At 40.8% G+C, this 20,521-nt stretch overlaps 1 protein-coding gene across 1 annotated transcript in view; it reads right to left on the reverse strand.

Annotated features, from left to right (window-relative positions):
• Window positions 1–20,521, reverse strand: part of LOC143280284 (vitamin D3 hydroxylase-associated protein-like) — a 34,319-nt gene that overhangs the window by 2,965 nt on the left and 10,833 nt on the right. Inside the window, exons 8-10 of the mRNA XM_076584913.1 lie at window positions 19,395–19,601; window positions 10,263–10,303; window positions 6,587–6,711 (exon numbers count right to left, since the gene is read on the reverse strand). Of these exons, the coding sequence (XP_076441028.1) occupies window positions 6,587–6,711; window positions 10,263–10,303; window positions 19,395–19,601 (373 nt within the window). The remainder of the gene's footprint in view (window positions 1–6,586; window positions 6,712–10,262; window positions 10,304–19,394; window positions 19,602–20,521) is intronic.

Raw genomic sequence — 20,521 nt, forward strand, 5'->3', positions numbered from 1 at the left:
CACACACACACACACACACACACACACACACACCTGTTCCTGGAATGGCAAGGCAGAGCACACACTTCCGGTTGAAATGGCGACATACACTGAAATTCCTCGGTTCTAAGACAAAGTCGACCCGAATCGCACTTGCCAGAAAACTAGAAAAGAAAGGGAAAAGAAAAAGAGATGGTGGCATCAAGAAAAGCGAACTCGAAAGATCAAAAACTGTATGCAGTTAGCAATGGACGGAAGATCGGAATTTTTAAGAACTGGAACGATGCATCAAGATCCGTGACCGGTTTCTCCAGGGCAACACACAAGGCCTACGACACGATAGAAGAAGCGTTGACGGCAATGAAACAGGCAGGACATGAGAACCCCAACCCACCGATTTATGATATCGGTGAGTACGACAGAGAATATGACAGTGACTCAAACACGAAAGACAATACAATAAACAGTGATCAAGAGGAAAGACAAAATTCTGAAACAGACGAAAATAACATTTGTATCTGTGGCAATGCCAAAATGGAAGAAAAAAGTTTAAAATGCTCAGACTGCTCAAAACATATCCACTACACATGTACCGAACTTCCAGTCTACCAAATATGTATCTTCAAACGATCACGGAGAAAATTCACCTGCAAAACATGCAGCGAAATATTTCACGATGAATCAGTAGCCGACAGCATGCAACATGAATGGAAAGAAACACGTCAAACAGAACAATGACGTCGCGAAAGATGACGTGAGAATTGGTGACCAAACTATTCTGGAACAGATACTGAAATCACAACACCAAACCACGACTTCAGTTCTTCGAAATCATCCATTCAAAACTTAGTAACATCAATGGCAGACCTGCAACACCCCCAACAAAATCAAGCACTGGTTGCTCAGATTGTGGAAGGTCTCAGAAGAATAGGATTTAATGGGGAAAACGAAAGTGCACATCGTGGTGCCAAAGAAAGTCCAAAACCAACAAAAGGTGTTTCCACTCAGACAAAAGAAAATGAAAAGGTACCATCACTGAAGTCTTCATTTAAGTCATTATTTGGCAGAAAGCCCACACCAAGACCATCAGAAACATCTAAAAGCAAACAGGGCCCTGGTACACCACCTTCCTGCAAAGACAAAGCTGAGCACATTACATCAACACCGAGTGACAGCTCTGCCCCTTACTGGAGACACACGGATTTCAACGAGAAGTCAGTTCTCATGACTGCCGGTGACTCGTCAACTCCTTTTGCAGCTACCAGCAAGGACAGAAACACACCACTTGCCTCTAACGACAAGCTCACAGCTACAACCACAGTTGTCGAAACCAGTGATTCTAATTGTTGCAAAACAAATTATCAAACACAGAAAACAGCCAAACACAAAATTCAAAATAAAAGTCTACACCACGCCAAATATCCTGAACACAAAAGAAAATCAAATGAGATAAAGAACAACGCTGGAAGAGAAGATGCGAGTTGCAACAAGAGTGAAACTGTCTCAAGTAGTGACTCTGAAAGTGAGGCAACAAACAGTGAGAAGGAAGATGATTTTTTGCACGAAGAGAAAGAACAAGACCACCATCAGCTCCCACGAATCATCATATACCATGATTCCGTCCTCAGGGACGTTGATGCCATCAGACTCGGGCGATCATACGGCTTGGAAATACAGAAGAAGAAAGCGTACAACACTAGTTACCGCACACTAGACATCATCAGTGAAATAACGTCACCAGATGCTGCACTACTGCACACTGGTATCAATGATCTGAAGAAGAAAAGTGCAGAAACAGTGACAGCCGAACTCGTAACAACCGTCTCCAAACTGCAAGACAACTACTCGGATTCTAAGATCATAATCAGCAAAGTGACAGAAACAAAATCAGAAGAACTCACACACAAAGCCAACTTACTGAACGCCTTAACCTTAACGTAAGGACAGATCTGCATCTACAAGATGATATCCATCCCACCAGAAAAGGAGCAAGCTTGCTGGCGGCGAACATTGGCCGGTACTTAGACCACATGTTCTGGGAAAGGCAAAAAAAAGAAACTTCGTCAACACTATTGGAAAAGACGAACAGAAAACAATCCAGAGAGCCGCAAGGAATACCAACCAAGCCGACGCAGATTTATTGTAAGACAAGATTCAAGACGCTACGTGAGAGATGCACCAAGACGCAACAAAGACTACGCGGCGGGCTACAGAAGTACCAACAGACGGGACAGCATACCACAGTTCAACACGCAAGGCAACTACAATCACAGCAGAAGGCCCTACAGAGGTACGAGGACACACCGCCCCGTCCAGCCGTGCGACCACGCAGTACAACACCACTTCAGTTATCAACGGCGATACGACTTCATCCCCTACAACAGAGACACAACGACATACAGTGGCTACAAACAGGGACAACGGTTCAGAGACAACTGGTTCAACAGTACGGAACAGAACAACTACCATTTTGATTATTGATCATAACAATGTTTGACTGGCAAGGAGATTTAGGCAATGACGATTGATCATCAAAAAGTTCCTTAGAGACAACAAAAACAAAAACATTCACATATATTTCTTCTCTTTTTTGTTGGTGTTTTAACCACTCGTTAGTGTTACATTTTTTTTTCTTTTGTATATATATATATATATATATATATATATATTGTTTTTAATCTAATTGTTAAAAAAGTCATTGAACATACTTTCATGGAACCTCAAAGGGTACAAAGAGACAATAGATGGACTTACGACAAATAAATTAGCACATGATTGGGTAATAAAACACTTCAGTAAATATGAAACCCATCTAGATAAAGACACTGCAAGTACCATCTTCATTCCAAATTTTGCACCTGGAATTCATTATGTACGTCAAAAACGTAAAAAAGCAGTAAGTTCATCAGGGGGGATATCAATTTACATTAAAGAAGATTTAAGAAAGAACATCAAAATACTGCCAAGCAGTAACAGCGACATTGTGTGGATAAAAATACCAAGCACCAATGACAACGACGACACTTTTGTGGGATGTGTCTACATTCCTCCAGAAACATCCACTTTTGGAAAAGATAATATCACGGACATCTGGGATAAGTTAGAAGAAAACGTCGAAGAAATCAACGAAATGGGAAACATCATACTTTGTGGAGATTTCAATGCACAAACAGCTGGGATACCAGATTTCATTCAAATGGAACATGAAAACAACAGATGTAACTTACCTTATAATGATCATTGTGATTTGATATACAACAGAAATTCAATGGATGGCTCTGTGCAAAAAGCTGCTAGAAGACTGGTGTCCATATGCATTGACAATAATTTGTGTACCCTCAATGGAAGAACACTGGGTGATTTAGATGGACACTTTACATGCTATAGTCCAAATGGCTGTAGTGTTGTTGATTATTTTATTTGTTCTAACACTATGAAAAAAGACATCTTACATATGAAAGTTCATCCCCTTAAATCTTTTTCAGATCACTGTCCAATGGAATTAAGTTTTTTCGTAACTGGATTTTCGACAAAATCAGAAAGGAATTCGGTATCAGTTAAAACGTCACGAAAAGAAACTTTTAAAGCTGAAGACGTCACACACCGATACTTATGGGATGCCTTCTCAGACGAGAAATATTTAAGAGCTTTCGAAATGCCATGGATAAAAACCCAACAAAGATTAGATACGCATATTGAAAATGAAACCGGTATTTCTAAACTAGCACTAAACAATACTATCATTGATTTTACACAAATGATGAAATTTGCGGCTAAAGTAAGTCTTAGGAAGAAAACAAACGTTCGTAAGCGCAAAAGAAAAAACGTTAAAAAATGGTTTGATAGAGAATGTTATGAACACAGGAAAGATCTTAGATCAATACTGAATGCCATAAGTAGGCATCCATATAATAAATCCCTATGCAAAAAATATTTTTCCAAACGTAAGATCTATAATAGACTGTTAAGACGAAAGAAAAGAATGTACACAAATGATCTTGCGAATGAAATCAACGATGTCCTTTATAAAGATCCGAACACCACCTGGAAAACATTAAAAAGTTTACAAACTGCAGGCGAGAATGCCACACGCAAATATTAGTTGAATACATCCATATGGATTTCACATCTGGAAAAGCTCACTGGCAAAGAGGTGAATATAGAAGAAAAACAAAGGCAAAAAATCAGAAACGAACTTAAAAAGAGTCAAATTGATGAGAGTCTGCTTTCAAATATCAACTTAACAATATCAAACAAAGAAATCAAGAAAGCGTGCAAGCATCAAAAAATAATAAATCACCAGGATTGGACGGCATTACAAAACAAGTCTTCCAATAACTATCCATATCATTCAAAAATGTTTAACATTATTTTCACTCAAGGTATATATCCAGAATGTTGGAAAAATGGTTTAAACATTCCATTGTATAAAAATGGGAACACGGAAGACCCAAATAATTATAGGGGAATAACCTTAACCAATACCTTGGGAAAAGTATTCTGCACAATATTAAATAATCGAATAACTGAGTACCTAGAACAAGGTGAACGCCTAACAAAGGAACAAATTGGATTTCGGAAACATTACAGAACAACTGATCAAATCTTCATTCTAAAAAAAGATCATTAATGAAGTAATAAAAGTAAAAAAAATGGTTGTTTTTCTTTTTCTATATTATAATTATTATTTATTTATTTATTTATGTAAGCTTATCTATTATTTATTCCCCCGTTTGTTTGTTTTTTGTTTTGGGGGGGGGTTTTTTGCTTGTTTTTTTTGTTTTTTTTTTGTTTGTTTTTTCTCAAGGCCTGACTAAGCGCGTTGGGTTACACTGCTGGTCAGGCATCTGCTTGGCAGATGTGGTGTAGCGTATATGGTTTTGTCCGAACGCAGTGACGCCTCCTTGAGCTACTGAAACTGAACTGAAAACTTTGTGGATTTTGAAAAAGCCTTTGATAATGTTTGGCACGATGCCCTGTTCCTAAAGTTGAAAAGAATTGGCATAACTGGAAAATGCTTTGATATAATTAAAGACATGTATGATAATTCCAAAATTCAAATAAATTCATACGAAGGTCTCAGCACAGAAATAACTGTACAGAAGGGTGTACAACAGGGCAATACACTAAGCCCAACTTTATTTAATATTTTCATAGATGATATTGTAAAATTTATGGAAAATAACGATTCTCCAAAATTCAATGCTGTTTCACCGAGCAGTGTACCATGTTTACTTTATGCTGATGATCTGGTTATTCTGTCTTTAACAAGAAAAGGATTGCAACAAAAATTACATAATTTGAACACATATTGCCATAGATGGGGGTTAAAAATTTATAGAGAAAAAACGAAAGTGGTAATCTTTACAAGATCTGACCCAAAAGTACCAATATATTTTTACTGTGGGGAAGATATAATACAAACAGCAGAAGAATATAAATATTTAGGAGTTATATTCCACAAAAGTGGAAGTCTGATAAGAGCACAGGAACACCTAACTAAACAAGCAAACAAAGCATTGCATACTTTATGCGGAACATTAAAAAATATCAACATCAATCCAGGTACCATATCTAAGCTATATGATACTTTGATAACGCCAATATCGATTTATGGGGCGGAGGTATGGTTACCTTACCAAGTCAAACCGGATGATTCTTTCGATTTAGCACATCTTTTTGACGACTGCTTATCGAATAAGTTTCCACATGAAAAATTGCACATTATATATTCTGTAAGCAAATACTTGGAGTACACAAAAAAGCTATGGTGCTTCCTGTGTTGGGTGAACTGGGTAGATTCCCAATACGTTTAAAGATAATGTGTCAAATTATTACATACTGGATTCACATTATTCAGTTACCAGAAACTTCCCTCATCAACAAAATATATAAGTCCATGTACCAACAAGAAAACACAACTTCCCCATCGTTGATATTTGTTAGAAAGATACTCGAAATTATAGGCCTTGATCACATTTGGAAAAACCAAATTCACATTCAGTGTACATAGACTGAAATACGTCGTATATTAAAAAAAATTAGAAAATGAATATATCAAATACTGGAAAGAGAAAAGAGAAAAAAAACATTAAAGCTAAAATTTTACAATACGATTGTAGCAGAGTACAAAACTGAAACCTATCTTTTAAATATATCAGATACAAAACACAGACAAGCTTTAACGAAACTCAGAATAAGCGCGCATGACCTAAAGATTGAGAAAGGTAGATATTTAAATATTCTACAAGAAGACAGATTGTGCAACAAGTGTAACATCCTGGAAGACGAAATCCATCTTCTTGATCATTGTATTAAATATAAAACCTTAAGGCAACATTTTTTAAAAGATATTCAAAATTCGAATAACACAGGAAATATTCCCAGCCAGGTGATGCTAACAGATGATGAATATATACAAACAAGATTAGGAAAATTTGTTTATGAATGCTGCTGCAATTTGCTGCATTAACTGATTGATTAATTGTGTCTTTCATAACAATAAAATCTATTCTATTGTATTCTTTTCACACACACACACACACACACACACACACACACACACACACACACACACACACACACATACACACACACACAGACACACCTGTTCCTGGAAGGGCAGAGGGGGCAGGGCAGAGTCCAGTTCCCACATGTCAGGGGAGGCCATCACTCTGGTCATCACCACCAGACTGTCCACGTCCCGTGCCATGGGGCCCACCACGCCTGAAACTGTCCACCCCCATCATCATCATCACCCCAACATCATCATCACCCCCACACCATCACCATCACACCATCACTCTGGTCATCACCACCAGACTGTCCACGTCCCATGCCATGGGGCCCACCACGCCTGAAACTGTCCACCCCCATCATCACCATCACCGCCACACCACTATCATCACCCCTACACCATCACCACCACCATCACCCTCACACCATCACCCCCATCACCATCAGCCCCACACCATCACTATCACCATCTCCCCCTCAATATCATCCCATCACCATCATCACCCCCACACCATCATCATCACCCCACACCATCACTCCCACACCACTTTCATCACTCTGGTCATCACCACCAGGCTGTCCACGTCCCGTGCCATGGGGCCCACCACGCCTGAAACTGTCCACCCCCATCATCACCATCACCCCCACACCATCACCTCCACACCATCACCATCACCATCATCACCCCACACCATCACCATCACCCCTGCACCATCACCATCATCACCCCCACACCATCAACATCACCCCTACACCATCACCATCATCACCATCACCCCCACACCATCACTCTGGTCATCACCACCAGACTGTCCACGTCCCATGCCTGAAACTGTCCACACCATATAACCCCCCTCACTCCCCTCCCCCTTCCCCCACAATAACCATCACCATCACTATCACCACAAGCACACACTATGATGAATATTAGTGTTAAGTGTGAAAAGATCATATAACCACGAACATTACATCCACGTCATCATAATTATTAGGCACACAAAAGCAAGGTACGTGAAGGAAAACTCTCACAACCGTACTTGACTTGACTTGACTTGACTATTAGACGGTTGAGGCCCCGTCAAGGGCCTGTTCGTCGTCCGAGATCTATATATTTATGTGCATGCGACATGCGGGCAATGGCAAGTACAAAGGTGATGGTTAACACTGGCAGGCAGGAACATATACTGAAGGTAGCTCAGTCCAGTACCTGTCCAGGCGGCTTTTAAAAGAGTCAACAGATGGTGCCGTCACCACAGAGTCTGCATGCGTGTGAATGACTGGTGCGAAAGCGCTTTGATTTGTCTCTGCACAAGATTCAGCGCTATATAAATACCATTATTATTATTATTATTAAACCATTCCAGGTGTTAAAAACTCTTTCGGAGAAGTAGTTTGCTCTGATATTAAGAGGGCACTGGTGTTTCTCTAATTTCAAAGCATTGCCTCTGAGATCACGTGTGGACGCCAGTTTGAAGATAAGTCGAGAGACTGAGTAAAACCCATGCAAGTATTTGTATACCTCAATAATGTCTCAACGGAGCCTCCTGTGTTCCAAGCATGGTAATTTTAGTTCACGCAGTCTCTCCTGATAGGTTTTGTCTTTCAGGCATGATAACAGTTTTGTTGCTCTGCGCTGAATATCCTCGATTCGAATAGCCGAATGGCAATTCTTTGAGTGAGCTTTGTATACCTGCGAACGCAGCTCTGGGAGAGTGTTGCTCAAATTTTCTAACCAACACTGCAAGTGTCTGTATCTGTAGGGCCTGGTTGACGCCGGTATGCATTGTGAATGGAAGTATAGAGTACATCCTTGTCACGTAGTTAAAAGTTAAGCTTTGTCACGTGATCCAAAACTTAAAAATAGACTCTCGATAGCAACACTGTTATCATCGTCATCATCAATCATCATCAACATAAAACATTGTTGTTGTCTCGTTTGTCATTTATCAGATGGATTCCCCCGTCTCCTCGACAAAGGCGGCAGTACGTCGCAGGTCCTCCAGTCCTCTGTAGAGCTTCCGGGCCGCTGGGACTGGGTCGGGCCAGGTTTTGGTGGAGCAGGCAGGACTGTAGCAGATGTTCTGTTGTCTGGCTGCCTGTTCTGCAGGGGCACTTCTCTGTGTCGCCGATACGGAGTTTCGTGTATAGGTGGTGTTTCAGGCGGTTGTGGCCTGTCCTGAGCCTGAAAATGGCTACCTGCTCTCGACGAGTCAGCAGGTAGTACGGGTCTGCTCTGTTGTGGCATGATGCTGCTGCTTCTACTTGTTCCGCAGCTTGGCCTTAATGATGGTCCTGGATTCAGAGATGTTGGTAGACCTGTCCATCTGCTCTTTCGTAGTGCCTTCCTTTTCCAGGGAGTCAGCAGTCTCGTTGCCAAGCACGTTGCAGTGGGAGGGAATCCACTGCAGGGTGACTGTGTGACTTGTGCAGAGGGAGGACAGAGAGGAGGACAGATCGTTGAGTTCTGGATCTCTGTTGGACCAAAGGGTCTGTAAAATGGACAGGGCGTCGGTCAGGAAGACAACGTTGTTGCTGGCGTAGGGGTTGACCTCGATGTGGAATGCTGCTGTTTTCAAGGCTTCTGCTTTGGCTCTGTAACTGGTGGAGTACAGGCCGGTAGCGTGGCAGGTCTTTTCTTCTCTGCCTCCTGGATACTGAACATAGACTCCTGCCCCTCCGCTCCGAATGGCATCTGTCGCAGAGCCATCAATGTAGACATGAGTCCAGAACTCTTTGGGGAACTGGGTGTGGAGGTGTTCAAGCGTGAGGAACTTTCTTTCAGGGCCGCTTAGGGAATATTCGGGGCCAGCACCAGGGATGCTGCACTGGATGAGGGGAGGGGTTCCTTCGCTCCAGGCAGGGACGGCAAGACACCGGGGTATCACTTTGGGGGCATGGTCAATGATATCCTGATGTTGCCGTTCTAGGATCCTGCTCTGGTGTATGAAACTCCCTCTCTTCAGCCGCCATAAAACAGATAATCTCAGATCCTGTTGCCTTTCATGCCCAACTCCTAGGTGACCTCTGTTCCGATCCTCATCCACTCCCATGCATTGGGGGTGGGATGGGGGTGGGGGCAGTTCCTGTCAAAGCTTGTCGACATATTCATGCTGGGGCCGTCGTTGGAGGGAAGTGGTGGCGGGTCTTCACTGTGGAGGGGACGATTACTCAGTCTCGCTTCGTTACTTAAAGCGGTTATTGTCGTCGTCGATAGGAGGCTTGGCAGAAGACGACGTCCTGTGTATGTTGAATGAAAACAAGCACTGGCAGTACTGTACACCACTGAAATGATTCTCCGGGTGCAGGGTCTCTTCTAGTGTGTTGGATAGGATCGGACATTGATAGTTCCTTGTGGGCTGTTTGTGTTCCTTGTGGACTAAGTTTGCAGCAGATGAACTCGGATGTGGTTGTGTTTGGAGGAGGGGGTGGAGGTGGGGGTGGGGGTGTGGGGAGGTTGGGGGGACCCGGAATGAGCGGCGTGGAAGTAGTACCATTGAAATAATAGAGAGGATGATGCATCACAAAAAAGAAAGAAAAAAGAAAAAGGGGAGGAAAAATGAAGATGTGTAAACAGCCACAAGCACTACTTACATGACATAAGATAACTAACTTTCAGTTAGACAGATTACAGGATGCTCGTGATCTACCTTTGTCAGGATAAGTCACCTAAAAATAGATTCATATGAATCATTATAACAATACAAATACAACAGATTAGAACAACAGCGACAATGATGATGATAATGATAAAGAAACAAAAGGCATACTTATCAGCTTTCCTTTGTTCAAGGAATATGCACCAATATTGCTGAAAATTAGAATAAATCATAATTAAAACAGAGAGTAGGGCATTCAGTCGAAAAGTTACTGTAATGTAACACAGCAGATTTGAATGTATTAATTAAACAAAAGTGTTTTGAGCAAACGGTCAGTCATAACGTGATACGTAGTATTTTTTTTAGTCTGCATGAGCTTCTTATTTTATGATTACGAACACACACACACACACACACACACACACACACACACACACACACAAGTTTCAAGTTTCAAGTTTTAATTATCCTTTCACTCCTATTGGAGTATGGAGGATTAATGCACAATACTCATTTTCGTGCCCATAACAAACATTTCCAAATACACAACAATGTCACATAAAGTTGAGAAAACACAAATGTCTTTTAACTCCAAAAGTATAACTAGGCAACATTTGCAAATCTAATCATCTTACTTACAGCTAAAATGACTTTTTTGCCTCCTTTGAGCATATTACAAAAATTAAAAACCGATTTTGGAGACAAATATTTTTTTAGGAACATATCTATTTCGTAACTGATCATAATTGGGACATTCCATTATAAAATGAAACTCATCACCAATCACAGACATGTTACAAACCTTACAAAATCGTAACTCTCGTGGTATGCCTTTGTGTCTCCCTGTTTCTATTTCCAGCTTATGATTACTACTTCGAAATCTGAAGAAGCTGATAACATAATTATCAGGCATTTGACTTATATATTTTTCTCTACCAAATCCACTTTTGAAATTTCGATAAAACAAACATTTACTACTCGCCTCTAGAGCATGTCTCCATAGATTTTGAAAACTATCTCTCAAAGCAATGTTGACATTCTTGCAGAAAGATTCCCTCTCCAAGAAGAATAAATTATTGACCATCCCAAACACAGTCATACCCTGCTTCTATTAAAATTTGTCTGATACAACTCATCCATTTTGAAGAATAAATACCATTTCGATATAAGTCAAGTAATATCAAATATATTTTCCCAGAATATTTTTCTGTGTTTGATATTACTAAGCTGGTCCAAAATCGAACTAATCTCATTTTCACTAACACACTAATTGGATAAATACCAGTTTCTCCATAAACAATTTGGGTCATAGTATTTCTGTTCAGTTTGAACAAGCGTTTCAAAAATTTCAATTCTAATTTTTCAAGTATATCTACATTTTCATAACCCCATATTTCTGCACCATACAACAAAATAGGTACAATCATAGACTGGTACATGTCCAGAATGATATGTAAAGGTAAATCTTGATTTCTGGCTGACTGAAGTAACGAAAACATAGCTTTTTGGCCCTGTTCATAAATCATACACACACAGACAAAAGTGGATTTCTGTGTGATCACAGTGGTGTAACTTTTGTGATTGTAGATAACCATGCCTGTAGACATTGAGTGTTTTCGTGTTCGGTGTGGACTGTTTCTCGCCACTTACCACAACTTCATGGCCAAGCGCGTTACGTTTGTTTTGAAAATGCGCACGAGACTTGTGACAGTACGGAACAAACTGGAAGTTTTTTTGTGTGTGTTTGTGGCCGCACATCTTCTGTGTTGTGGTGACGTGGAATTAAATCCTGGTCCTTCAGATAACATGATATGTGAATCCGAAAAAGATACTGGAGACAATGGACCAGTTATGACAACGGGTACGAATGCAGACAACAGGAATAACACTTCCACCTGTCCCCCTTCCGAGTGTACATCTGGTACAGGGTTTACAATGGACGTGGCTTCAAAGATCTTAGAGAAGCTCAGAATCCAAGGTAAGAGATTCTTGTCAATTGAAACGGGTCCATCGTCAATGAGGAATGATTTAAGTGACACCAAGACGGACGTTGGACTGGTCAGAGTAAAATGTGATAAATAGACAGAAAATGTGACAGTCTAGAAAAAGTCACTCAGGCACTTACCTCATCACTGAAAGAAACAAACGAGGATGTCGACACATTATTCAGTGCATGTGACAGAAACGAAGCTGAACTTCAGAAGTTATCCACGAGTGTAAACAAAATGAAACGTGAAGTTGAAACACTGCAAGAAAATTGTGAGGAACTTGAAGACTTTTCCCGCAGAGACAATCTGAGAATGTACGGTGTGTCACAATCAGAACAGCATGAAACTTTCGACATGTGCGCGAGATTGGTGACTGACACACTCAACAGCGTGGACGGACCAAAACAATGGACCACTGATGACATCGCGTGAGCGCACAGAGTGGGTGAGAGCAGGAATGGCAGATCCAGACCAATGATTGTAAAGTTTAATCATTGGAAGGACAAAATGGCTGTGATCACAAATCGCCAGTACAGAGAGAAACTGAAAGAGAAGGGAGTGACTGTAGCCAATGATCTGATCAGGAAGCAGGCCAGTGTGGTAGCTGAGGCCAGAAAGGAGGGCAAGGTGGCCTACTTCAAGAGAGGCAAGTTGACGGTGGAACCCAGACGACCCGACCCCAGGACTTACGCCGAGGTTGCAGCCACCACCGACGACGAAGCCAGCGGCGGTTCCAGAGTGCCAGCCGCTGACACCAACACGACACCCAAGCAGCCAGCCACCAGCGGTACAGAGGGCAAAGGTCAACTGGAAAAATGCGGAAGAGCGGACGGGACTTCCCCTCGATGTGTCAGCCAGGGCAGTGACAGTGACAGTGCACGTAGTGCACGAGTTCAGCGTGGCAGTACAGGGGGCGTGGCGAGAGGTGGACAGAGCAGTGCTGGGTTACACCGGTTCTGGTCCAGTCAGGGTTCCCCACCTGTCAACACGACTCAGGCCAACGACGCACGCCCCAGACGATCTTCACGGACCAGTGTGCGGTAGGACAGGTTGGGTCATCTTGGGGAGTTGAATTTTCCCGTGTATAACGTTGAGAATCTGTATAACAAGTTGAATGATGTGTCCTTTATTGAATATGTATCGAGATTTGATATTGCCTGTCTGACAGAAATTTTTGTTGATGAATCATTTGACTTTAATGGTATATTTCATGATTATGTAAAGTTTGCTGCTCCTGCGAAAAAAATTCTCCCGACTGGGAAGAAACTCGGGTGGCGTTTTACTTTTGATAAGGAAATCATTATCTTAATGTGTCTCTTTTGTCAATATCAACTGTAGCAACGTAGTCGCAGTCAAATTTAGAAAATCAGTCTTTAACAGTGATCAAGATGTTCTTCTGATTGTATGCTACGTTGTACCAGAGAACGGCCCATTGTATAATGATATGCTGATTAAAGATGGTATTGTGAATTTAGAAGAATGTCTTGTACACCTCCTGCAAAGCGAAGATGTTAACTTGCTGATTATGGGAGATCTTAATGTCTTGTACACCTCCTGCAAAGCGAAGATGTTAACTTGCTGATTATGGGAGATCTTAACGCCAGAACTGGAAGTGAACAGCCTTCAACTGAAAACATGTTTAATTATGCGCATGACTGTGATGATTATGATGATGAAGGCATTTTTGACTCTGTCAGTAGAAAATCAAAAGACAGCGTTGTGAACAATTTTGGTAAGTCCTTACTCGATTTCTGCTTTTTGTTTAATTGTATCATATTGAATGGCTGTTGTGAGAATGATGCAAGTGGGAATTTCACTTATGTTTCGCCGCATGGTGCCAGTGTGATTGACTATGTTATCATGTCCAAAGATATGTTCTCTGCATTTTGTTGCGACTTGTGTGTTGGTGATCGCATCGACTCGTGGCACCTTCCAGTTGAATTCAAATGGAAAAATTTTGGGCATAATGTCGATCGACCACTTGCAGCCGAAAATAATACTGAAGATCGCTTTGTATGGTCTGAATATTTTTTACATATCTACCAAAACGAGCAAAAGTCAGCCGAATTCAAAGAAAATTTACATAAGGTTTTTGTGGCTTTTGATACAGATGTTGATATTTCCCTTGAATTTTTCATCAAATCGTTATTCAGTGCAGCTGCCTGCTTGATAAAAAAAATGTCAGGAATTAAAAAGAGAAAGAATGACTGGTATGACGAAGAATGTGCTCGAAAGAAGAAAGCAGTAAGGGGGTTGTTAAGGAAATTTAGAAGAACGAAGAAAGCAGACCCAGAGAAAAGGATAGCTTACGCAAAAGAAAGGAGAGAATATAAGCTTATGCTGAAAAGAAAGAAAGATTAATTCGATCAAGCAAAACTAACAAAGTTAAAACAATCAATTCATAATCCCAAGTTGTTTTGGCAAGCTATAAAATCATTGAATAGAAAATCTCTGATTTACAACTCCATTAGTATTGAACAATGGTACAATCTTTTTTTCTTTTTTCTTTTTTTTCCTTTTTTTACCTTATTTAAAGAGCTAGATATGTCACAACCAGACCAAAATATTGTCAGTGAAGAAAAGGAATCACCAGATATATCTGATGAACTATTTAACGGAGCTATTTCCAGCCAGGAGGTTCTCGCCAGAATTGGTAACCTTAAGTCTGGAAAGAGTGCGGGTCCTGATAAGATAATCGCTGAAATGTTGAAACATGCAGATACAACTGTCATTGACTTTCTTGTTGCCTATTTCAATAAGCTGTTTGATACTGGTATCTTTCCAACAGAATGGTCAAAATCAATTATTGTTCCAATCTAGAAGAAAGGAGATGCCTACGAGCCAAAGAACTATCGTGGCATAGCATTAACAAGTGTTGTTAGTAAATTATATACACACATCTTAAACAAAAGGCTTACATTGTGGGCAAAAGAAGAAAATAAACTCATTGAGGAACAAGCGGGATTCAGAGCAGGCTGTAGCACTATTGACCACATATTAACTCTTTATGCCATTGTACAAAACTTTTTGCAAAAGAACTCTAAACTTTATGTAGCCTTTGTTGATTTTAGAAAGGCTTTCGACTCTGTGAATAGGAATGCTTTGTGGGCGGTTTTGAGGAAGTATGGGGTGAATGGCAAAATGTATAGGGCTTTGAGAAGTATTTATGACAGTGTGTTATCTTGTGTGCGTGATAAATGTTGTTACATTGATTATTTCAATTGTCCCAGAGGAGTAAAGCAGGGTTGCATGCTTAGCCCCCTGCTATTTTCCTTCTTCATCAATGAGTTAGCCGTTGAATTATCCCGAACTGGTAAACATGGTATACAATTAATTCCCGGTGCAGTTGAAATATTTCTGTTACTATTCGCTGATGATGAAATATTGCTATCTGATACGGTTATTGGTCTCTAGAATCAACTAGATAGTCTTAGACGAGAAGCTGTTAATCTTGAAAAAACGAATGTCATGGTATTTAGAAAAGGGGGCCATTTAGCAAATAGAAAAAGATGGTTTTACGGAAATGAAGAACTAAAGGTAACAAATTCGTATAAGTATTTGGGAATGGTTTTCACAACAAAATTAAGTATTAGTATAGCTTTGTCAGAAGTTTGTAGAAAAGGGAAAAGGGGGGTCATGGAAATACAGAAATCTCTTTAAAAAAAACTTAAGACTATGGACATAAATCTGTTTTGGAAAATGTTTGATACACAGATAGAACCACTCTTAACTTATGCAGCTGAAATATGGGGGTTACACGAAGATTGTAAGCAGATTGAAAAAGTGCATACTTTTGCAATAAAAAGATTCCTTTGTGTTCCTTTGCATACATCTAATAAATTAGTCTGTGGGGAAACGGGAAGATATCCGTTATATATCAGAACATATATAAAATTCATTAAATACTGGTTAAAACTCACTGCTTTACCAATGTCGCAACTATGTAGACAGGCCTATGAAATGCTCCTATCAAAACATGAATCTGGTCGGTTTAATTGGGTATCAAGCATTCATAAATTACTGAGTGAGAATGGGTTTGGTATAATTTGGTTGAGTCAAGGGGTTGGATATGAGCATGGTTTCATAAGTGAATTTAAAGACAGGCTTATCTCATGCTATAAGCAAAACTGGCAGTCACACTTAGAAGCTAACGATAAATACAGGTGGCTTTATTCCTTTAAAAGCGTCTTTCAGGCAGAAAAATATTTATCATGTGTAACAAATAAATGGCATAGGGATAGCCTCGTCAGGTTTAGACTGAGAGTGAGTGGACTAAAAAAACTTAAACATTGGTTTTCCAGCGAAGAAGATGCGAATAATGTGTGTCCGTCGTGCGCGAGTGCGATGGAAGATGAAATTCACTTTCTCTTTCATTGTACCGCATACGACGATAAACGAAAAAACTGTAGTATGATAAATTCTTTTTTTGGTAATCCGAGTCACAATCATGTTGTGAGTATTATTTCGAATGATAATAAAAACTCTTTGAAATCTCTAGCTAGATTCATAGCAGAAGCAATGCTTGTGAGAAAAAAGATAATGGAACAAAATGACAACTAATCCAATGATGATCCACATTTAACCACACGTTTCAAGTATGTATCTGTACGCATGTGAGTGTGTGCATTATTAAGTATGTATTTTGCGCGCGCGCGCGCGTGTGTGTGTGTGTGTGTGTGTGGGTGTGTGTGTGTGGGTGTGTGTGATGTTAGAACCATTCAAGAGGTGCAACAATATGCTTAATATGATATCCCCCTTGTCCTGAGGACTATATTGCTATGTGGACAATAAATGACTTTTCACGTTTTCACGTTTCACACACACACACACAGGTGTAGACTTATTAATGTATCCCAAGACTGATACCCAAAACAATGCTATGATATGTTACTCATGCATGATTACAATGGAAGACACAACTGGGTTAGTCAAGTAAGGACTATATTGTGTAAATTTGGATTCGGGTATGTGTGGGCAATGCAAGATGCGGGTAATATTGAGTATTTTCAAAGGATCTTCAAGGACAGACCAGAAGACGATTTCGCCAAAGCTGGCATGAGTCTGTTGTGAAAGAAGGTGATTACTGTTTATATCACCCAGAAATTATAAGACCTATTTACATTGGTGAGTTAGACAATCATGAGCATCGTCACGTTAAGTCAAATCGTCTACCACTTGATGGAATCCCTCGTTTTGGTAATCGTTTGTCAGATCCAATTTGTAAATATTGTAATTTGATTAGTATCAAAGCTCTTGTACAGTTTCTTTTTGTTTGCCACAGATATGCAACACTTCGTAAAAGATATAGACCACTTTATTATCACCGTTTTTCATCATCTTTTAAAGTTCAGTTGCTATGTAGAGTGGGACGTTAGCCTACAATGTTGCTATGTACATTTGTGGATCTATGAAACTCAGGTGCAACACTTAATGTTTGATGCCTGTATGCTCACCTTGTGCTGCTTATACAATGTGGAATTTCACTTCTCCTGTCCATATGGGCCAAATGGCCTGAAAAGACTGCATTAAAAGTATTGTTATTGTTATTACACACAGAGGCGTGCACATCGCCACTCATCTTACATAGATATTACATGCACTTTCCCACAGTGCATGGTAACTATGGTAGCCTGAGGAGATGTAGATGGCGAACATTGCTCGGCCATCACGTTCCCTCCCGTATCAGAATTTGTTTGGGGTCACCTGTGTAAACTGAGTCTATGCAATAACCACATTTTGTTGTTCGTGCGTCTATTCATGTATGGAAACGGTTCACAAGAAAATACTGAAGAGAGAAGGCAAAGGAGGCTGCTGAAATTTATTTGGAGAATGCTTTGCAAAAGGCCTCATCACTTAATGCATTATGTTCAGGAATGACCATCAGATAATACAAAATTAATCAACTTGCCTAAAAGTCTAGGGTTAAACTCAACACACACAATGTACTGCTTCCTCCAAAGAACAAGAATCTTCCGGTTTCTGATTGACACAGTGGGAGGCTGTATTCAAGAGACCACCGTGCCTTCGGGTAAATGTGTACCTGCGGGTAATCTGCCTTCGGCAAGGCAAACTGTGCGAGGGTAAATCCGTATCCGGTATTCAGGAACACAAGAGCCTACCCGCGGGTCTACAAAACCCGAAGGCAGTTTACCCTGACTACCTGCTGAAGGTGACTGCCCACTGACGAATGAGAGGCAAATATGACGGATCCTTTTGTTGAGGGGAAAACTGACGTGCTTTGCGGATAGCACGTATTTTGCTAACTCTCTCGACAATGCTCTGAACTGTATTGTGTTCAGAAGAACATGCGCAAAAGGGAATCATCAAGTTTTTTTAATCATGGACAATGGGTTAGCTGCCTGAATGCACCACCCGTGTACTGATTACGAAGTTAACTTAACCTTCAAGGTAAACTTTACCCACAGGTACCAACCATGTCAAGGGTAACCTGCCTTAAGGCAAAATGAATTTTGTCTTGAATACGGAGAAGTTTTTTCTTGTATGGGCGTTTTCATGGATTCAAACAATGAGCAGCCATTTTTATGCCTATCGTGCTGAAGATAGAGAGGTTCAAACATGCAGTTAGTGCTTCAGCAGTGTCCATACCTCTGGTCACCTTGACTTGGGTTACCAAAAGGACCACTCAGTGATCGATGGCGAACCTGCTGTTTATGATTGTGTCCGGAATAATCATTGTGCAAATTATGCACGAAAAAATGGAACACAGATCGATTTCTTAATCTGACTTTACTTGATTTTACATGATCGACTGTAATGCTGAGGAAACTAATGAATGAGCAGATGTCAAGATCATAGCAAAACCACATGGCTTTTGAGACACACTTCTGCTCGGTGAATGTTCTAGGGAGTGAAGGTACGGGTTTAATGTGTGCCAACTGAAGTTTGGCACCAACACTGTTTTCCAACAGGATCAGATTGCTGTATGCGTGTTACAGTTTAGCAAAAACTGTGAGGAGAGATTTTTTTTTAATTTGAAAAAGAAAATCAGTTGGAATCATACATAAGCCGTAATGAAGACTTTGGTTCTCTTATTTCTCATTATAAAACAGTCTCTATCTATACAAATTAACCACATCATTGCTACTGTTGCTGCTGCTAATATTTTTCTTGTTATCATTACTACTACTACTGCTACTGCTGCTCTTGCTACTACTACTACTACTTCCACCTCTACTTCTGCTATTATCTTATTTTATTTCAGTTGTCATCACACCTTTCAACAATGTTGTATGTCAAAGCAAGCTGCAAACATAATCATCGTAACAAAGAGACTAAGCCAGTGCATGATATTCACCTGAACCTGCCGAGGGTGGGTTTGAGAGCGCAGACCCCACAAAAGGCGGCAGGGACACGCACGCTGCCTCCAACGTCGGAGCCCAAGCCGATGATGGACGCCCCCCCTCCCAGAATGGCCCCCTCCCCTCCTGATGACCCCCCCGGGCAGTGGTCAGTGTTGTGGGGGTTGAGCGTCACACCAAATATTGGGTTGGAACAGGTGTAGCTGGAAAGTGTGCATGGATAGATAATCCGTCACACTGTGTTCACTGCGACTACAGAGGGATGGAACAGCAGGAGGAAGAGGAGGGAAGAGGAAGAAGAATTTGAAGGAGGAGAAGGAGGAAAAACAGAAAGAAAGAAAAGAAAGAAGAAGAAAGTATCAGATTGATTTGTGCATGTTTGCTTTGACTCAATAAGATGACGACAATGATTCTGGAGATGATGAAGAAGAAGATGATGAAGATTGAGAAGGAATGAGATGAAGAAGAGGAGGGAGGACAGGGGCAGATGGAGAGAAGAAGAAGAAGAAGAAGAAGGAGGAGGTGGAGGAGGAGGAGATTTCGCTTTGTTATCTAATAATGGGTAACTACATTTTATGCAACAAACCAACCAACCAACAAACAAGAGAGAGAGAGAAAAAAAATGTATACAATTTCTTTGAGAATATTATCAATAAACAATGACCGTGAACCTGAGTGTCTAACATGCCCGTTGCACTGCATCCAGTGGGGCCTGAACAATGCCTCCGGTGGCTGAACAGCCCGATTCTGCCTGTGCCTGCCTCCGCTGCCTTTTCTCCACCAATTGTGTGGTTCGCCTCTCCAGTGTGTCTCCAGCAGACAGTCCTCAGTGGCCTTTTGACATTCGTCTGCCAGGGGCAGCACACGTCTCTATATCGCAGCCATAGACATCTTGTTCTTGGTATTGTTGCTTATAGTCCAGCCGACCGCACAGGGCCATATCAAGCCACAGACATCTGTTTTGCTCCAGACGGATCCTAAGTTGCCCGTAGAGGAAGTCCTTTGGGATGTGTTTTTTCTCCACCCCTCCAGATATTGTCTTAGCCACATGAGAAATCACTGGCTAAGGACTGATGTAATCAACTCTCAATCTAAAAAATTGTGAAATAGAGCCTACATCATC

The sequence above is a fragment of the Babylonia areolata genome, chromosome 3 (genome assembly GCF_041734735.1).
Source record: "Babylonia areolata isolate BAREFJ2019XMU chromosome 3, ASM4173473v1, whole genome shotgun sequence".
Taxonomy (NCBI): Eukaryota; Metazoa; Mollusca; class Gastropoda; order Neogastropoda; family Buccinidae; genus Babylonia; species Babylonia areolata.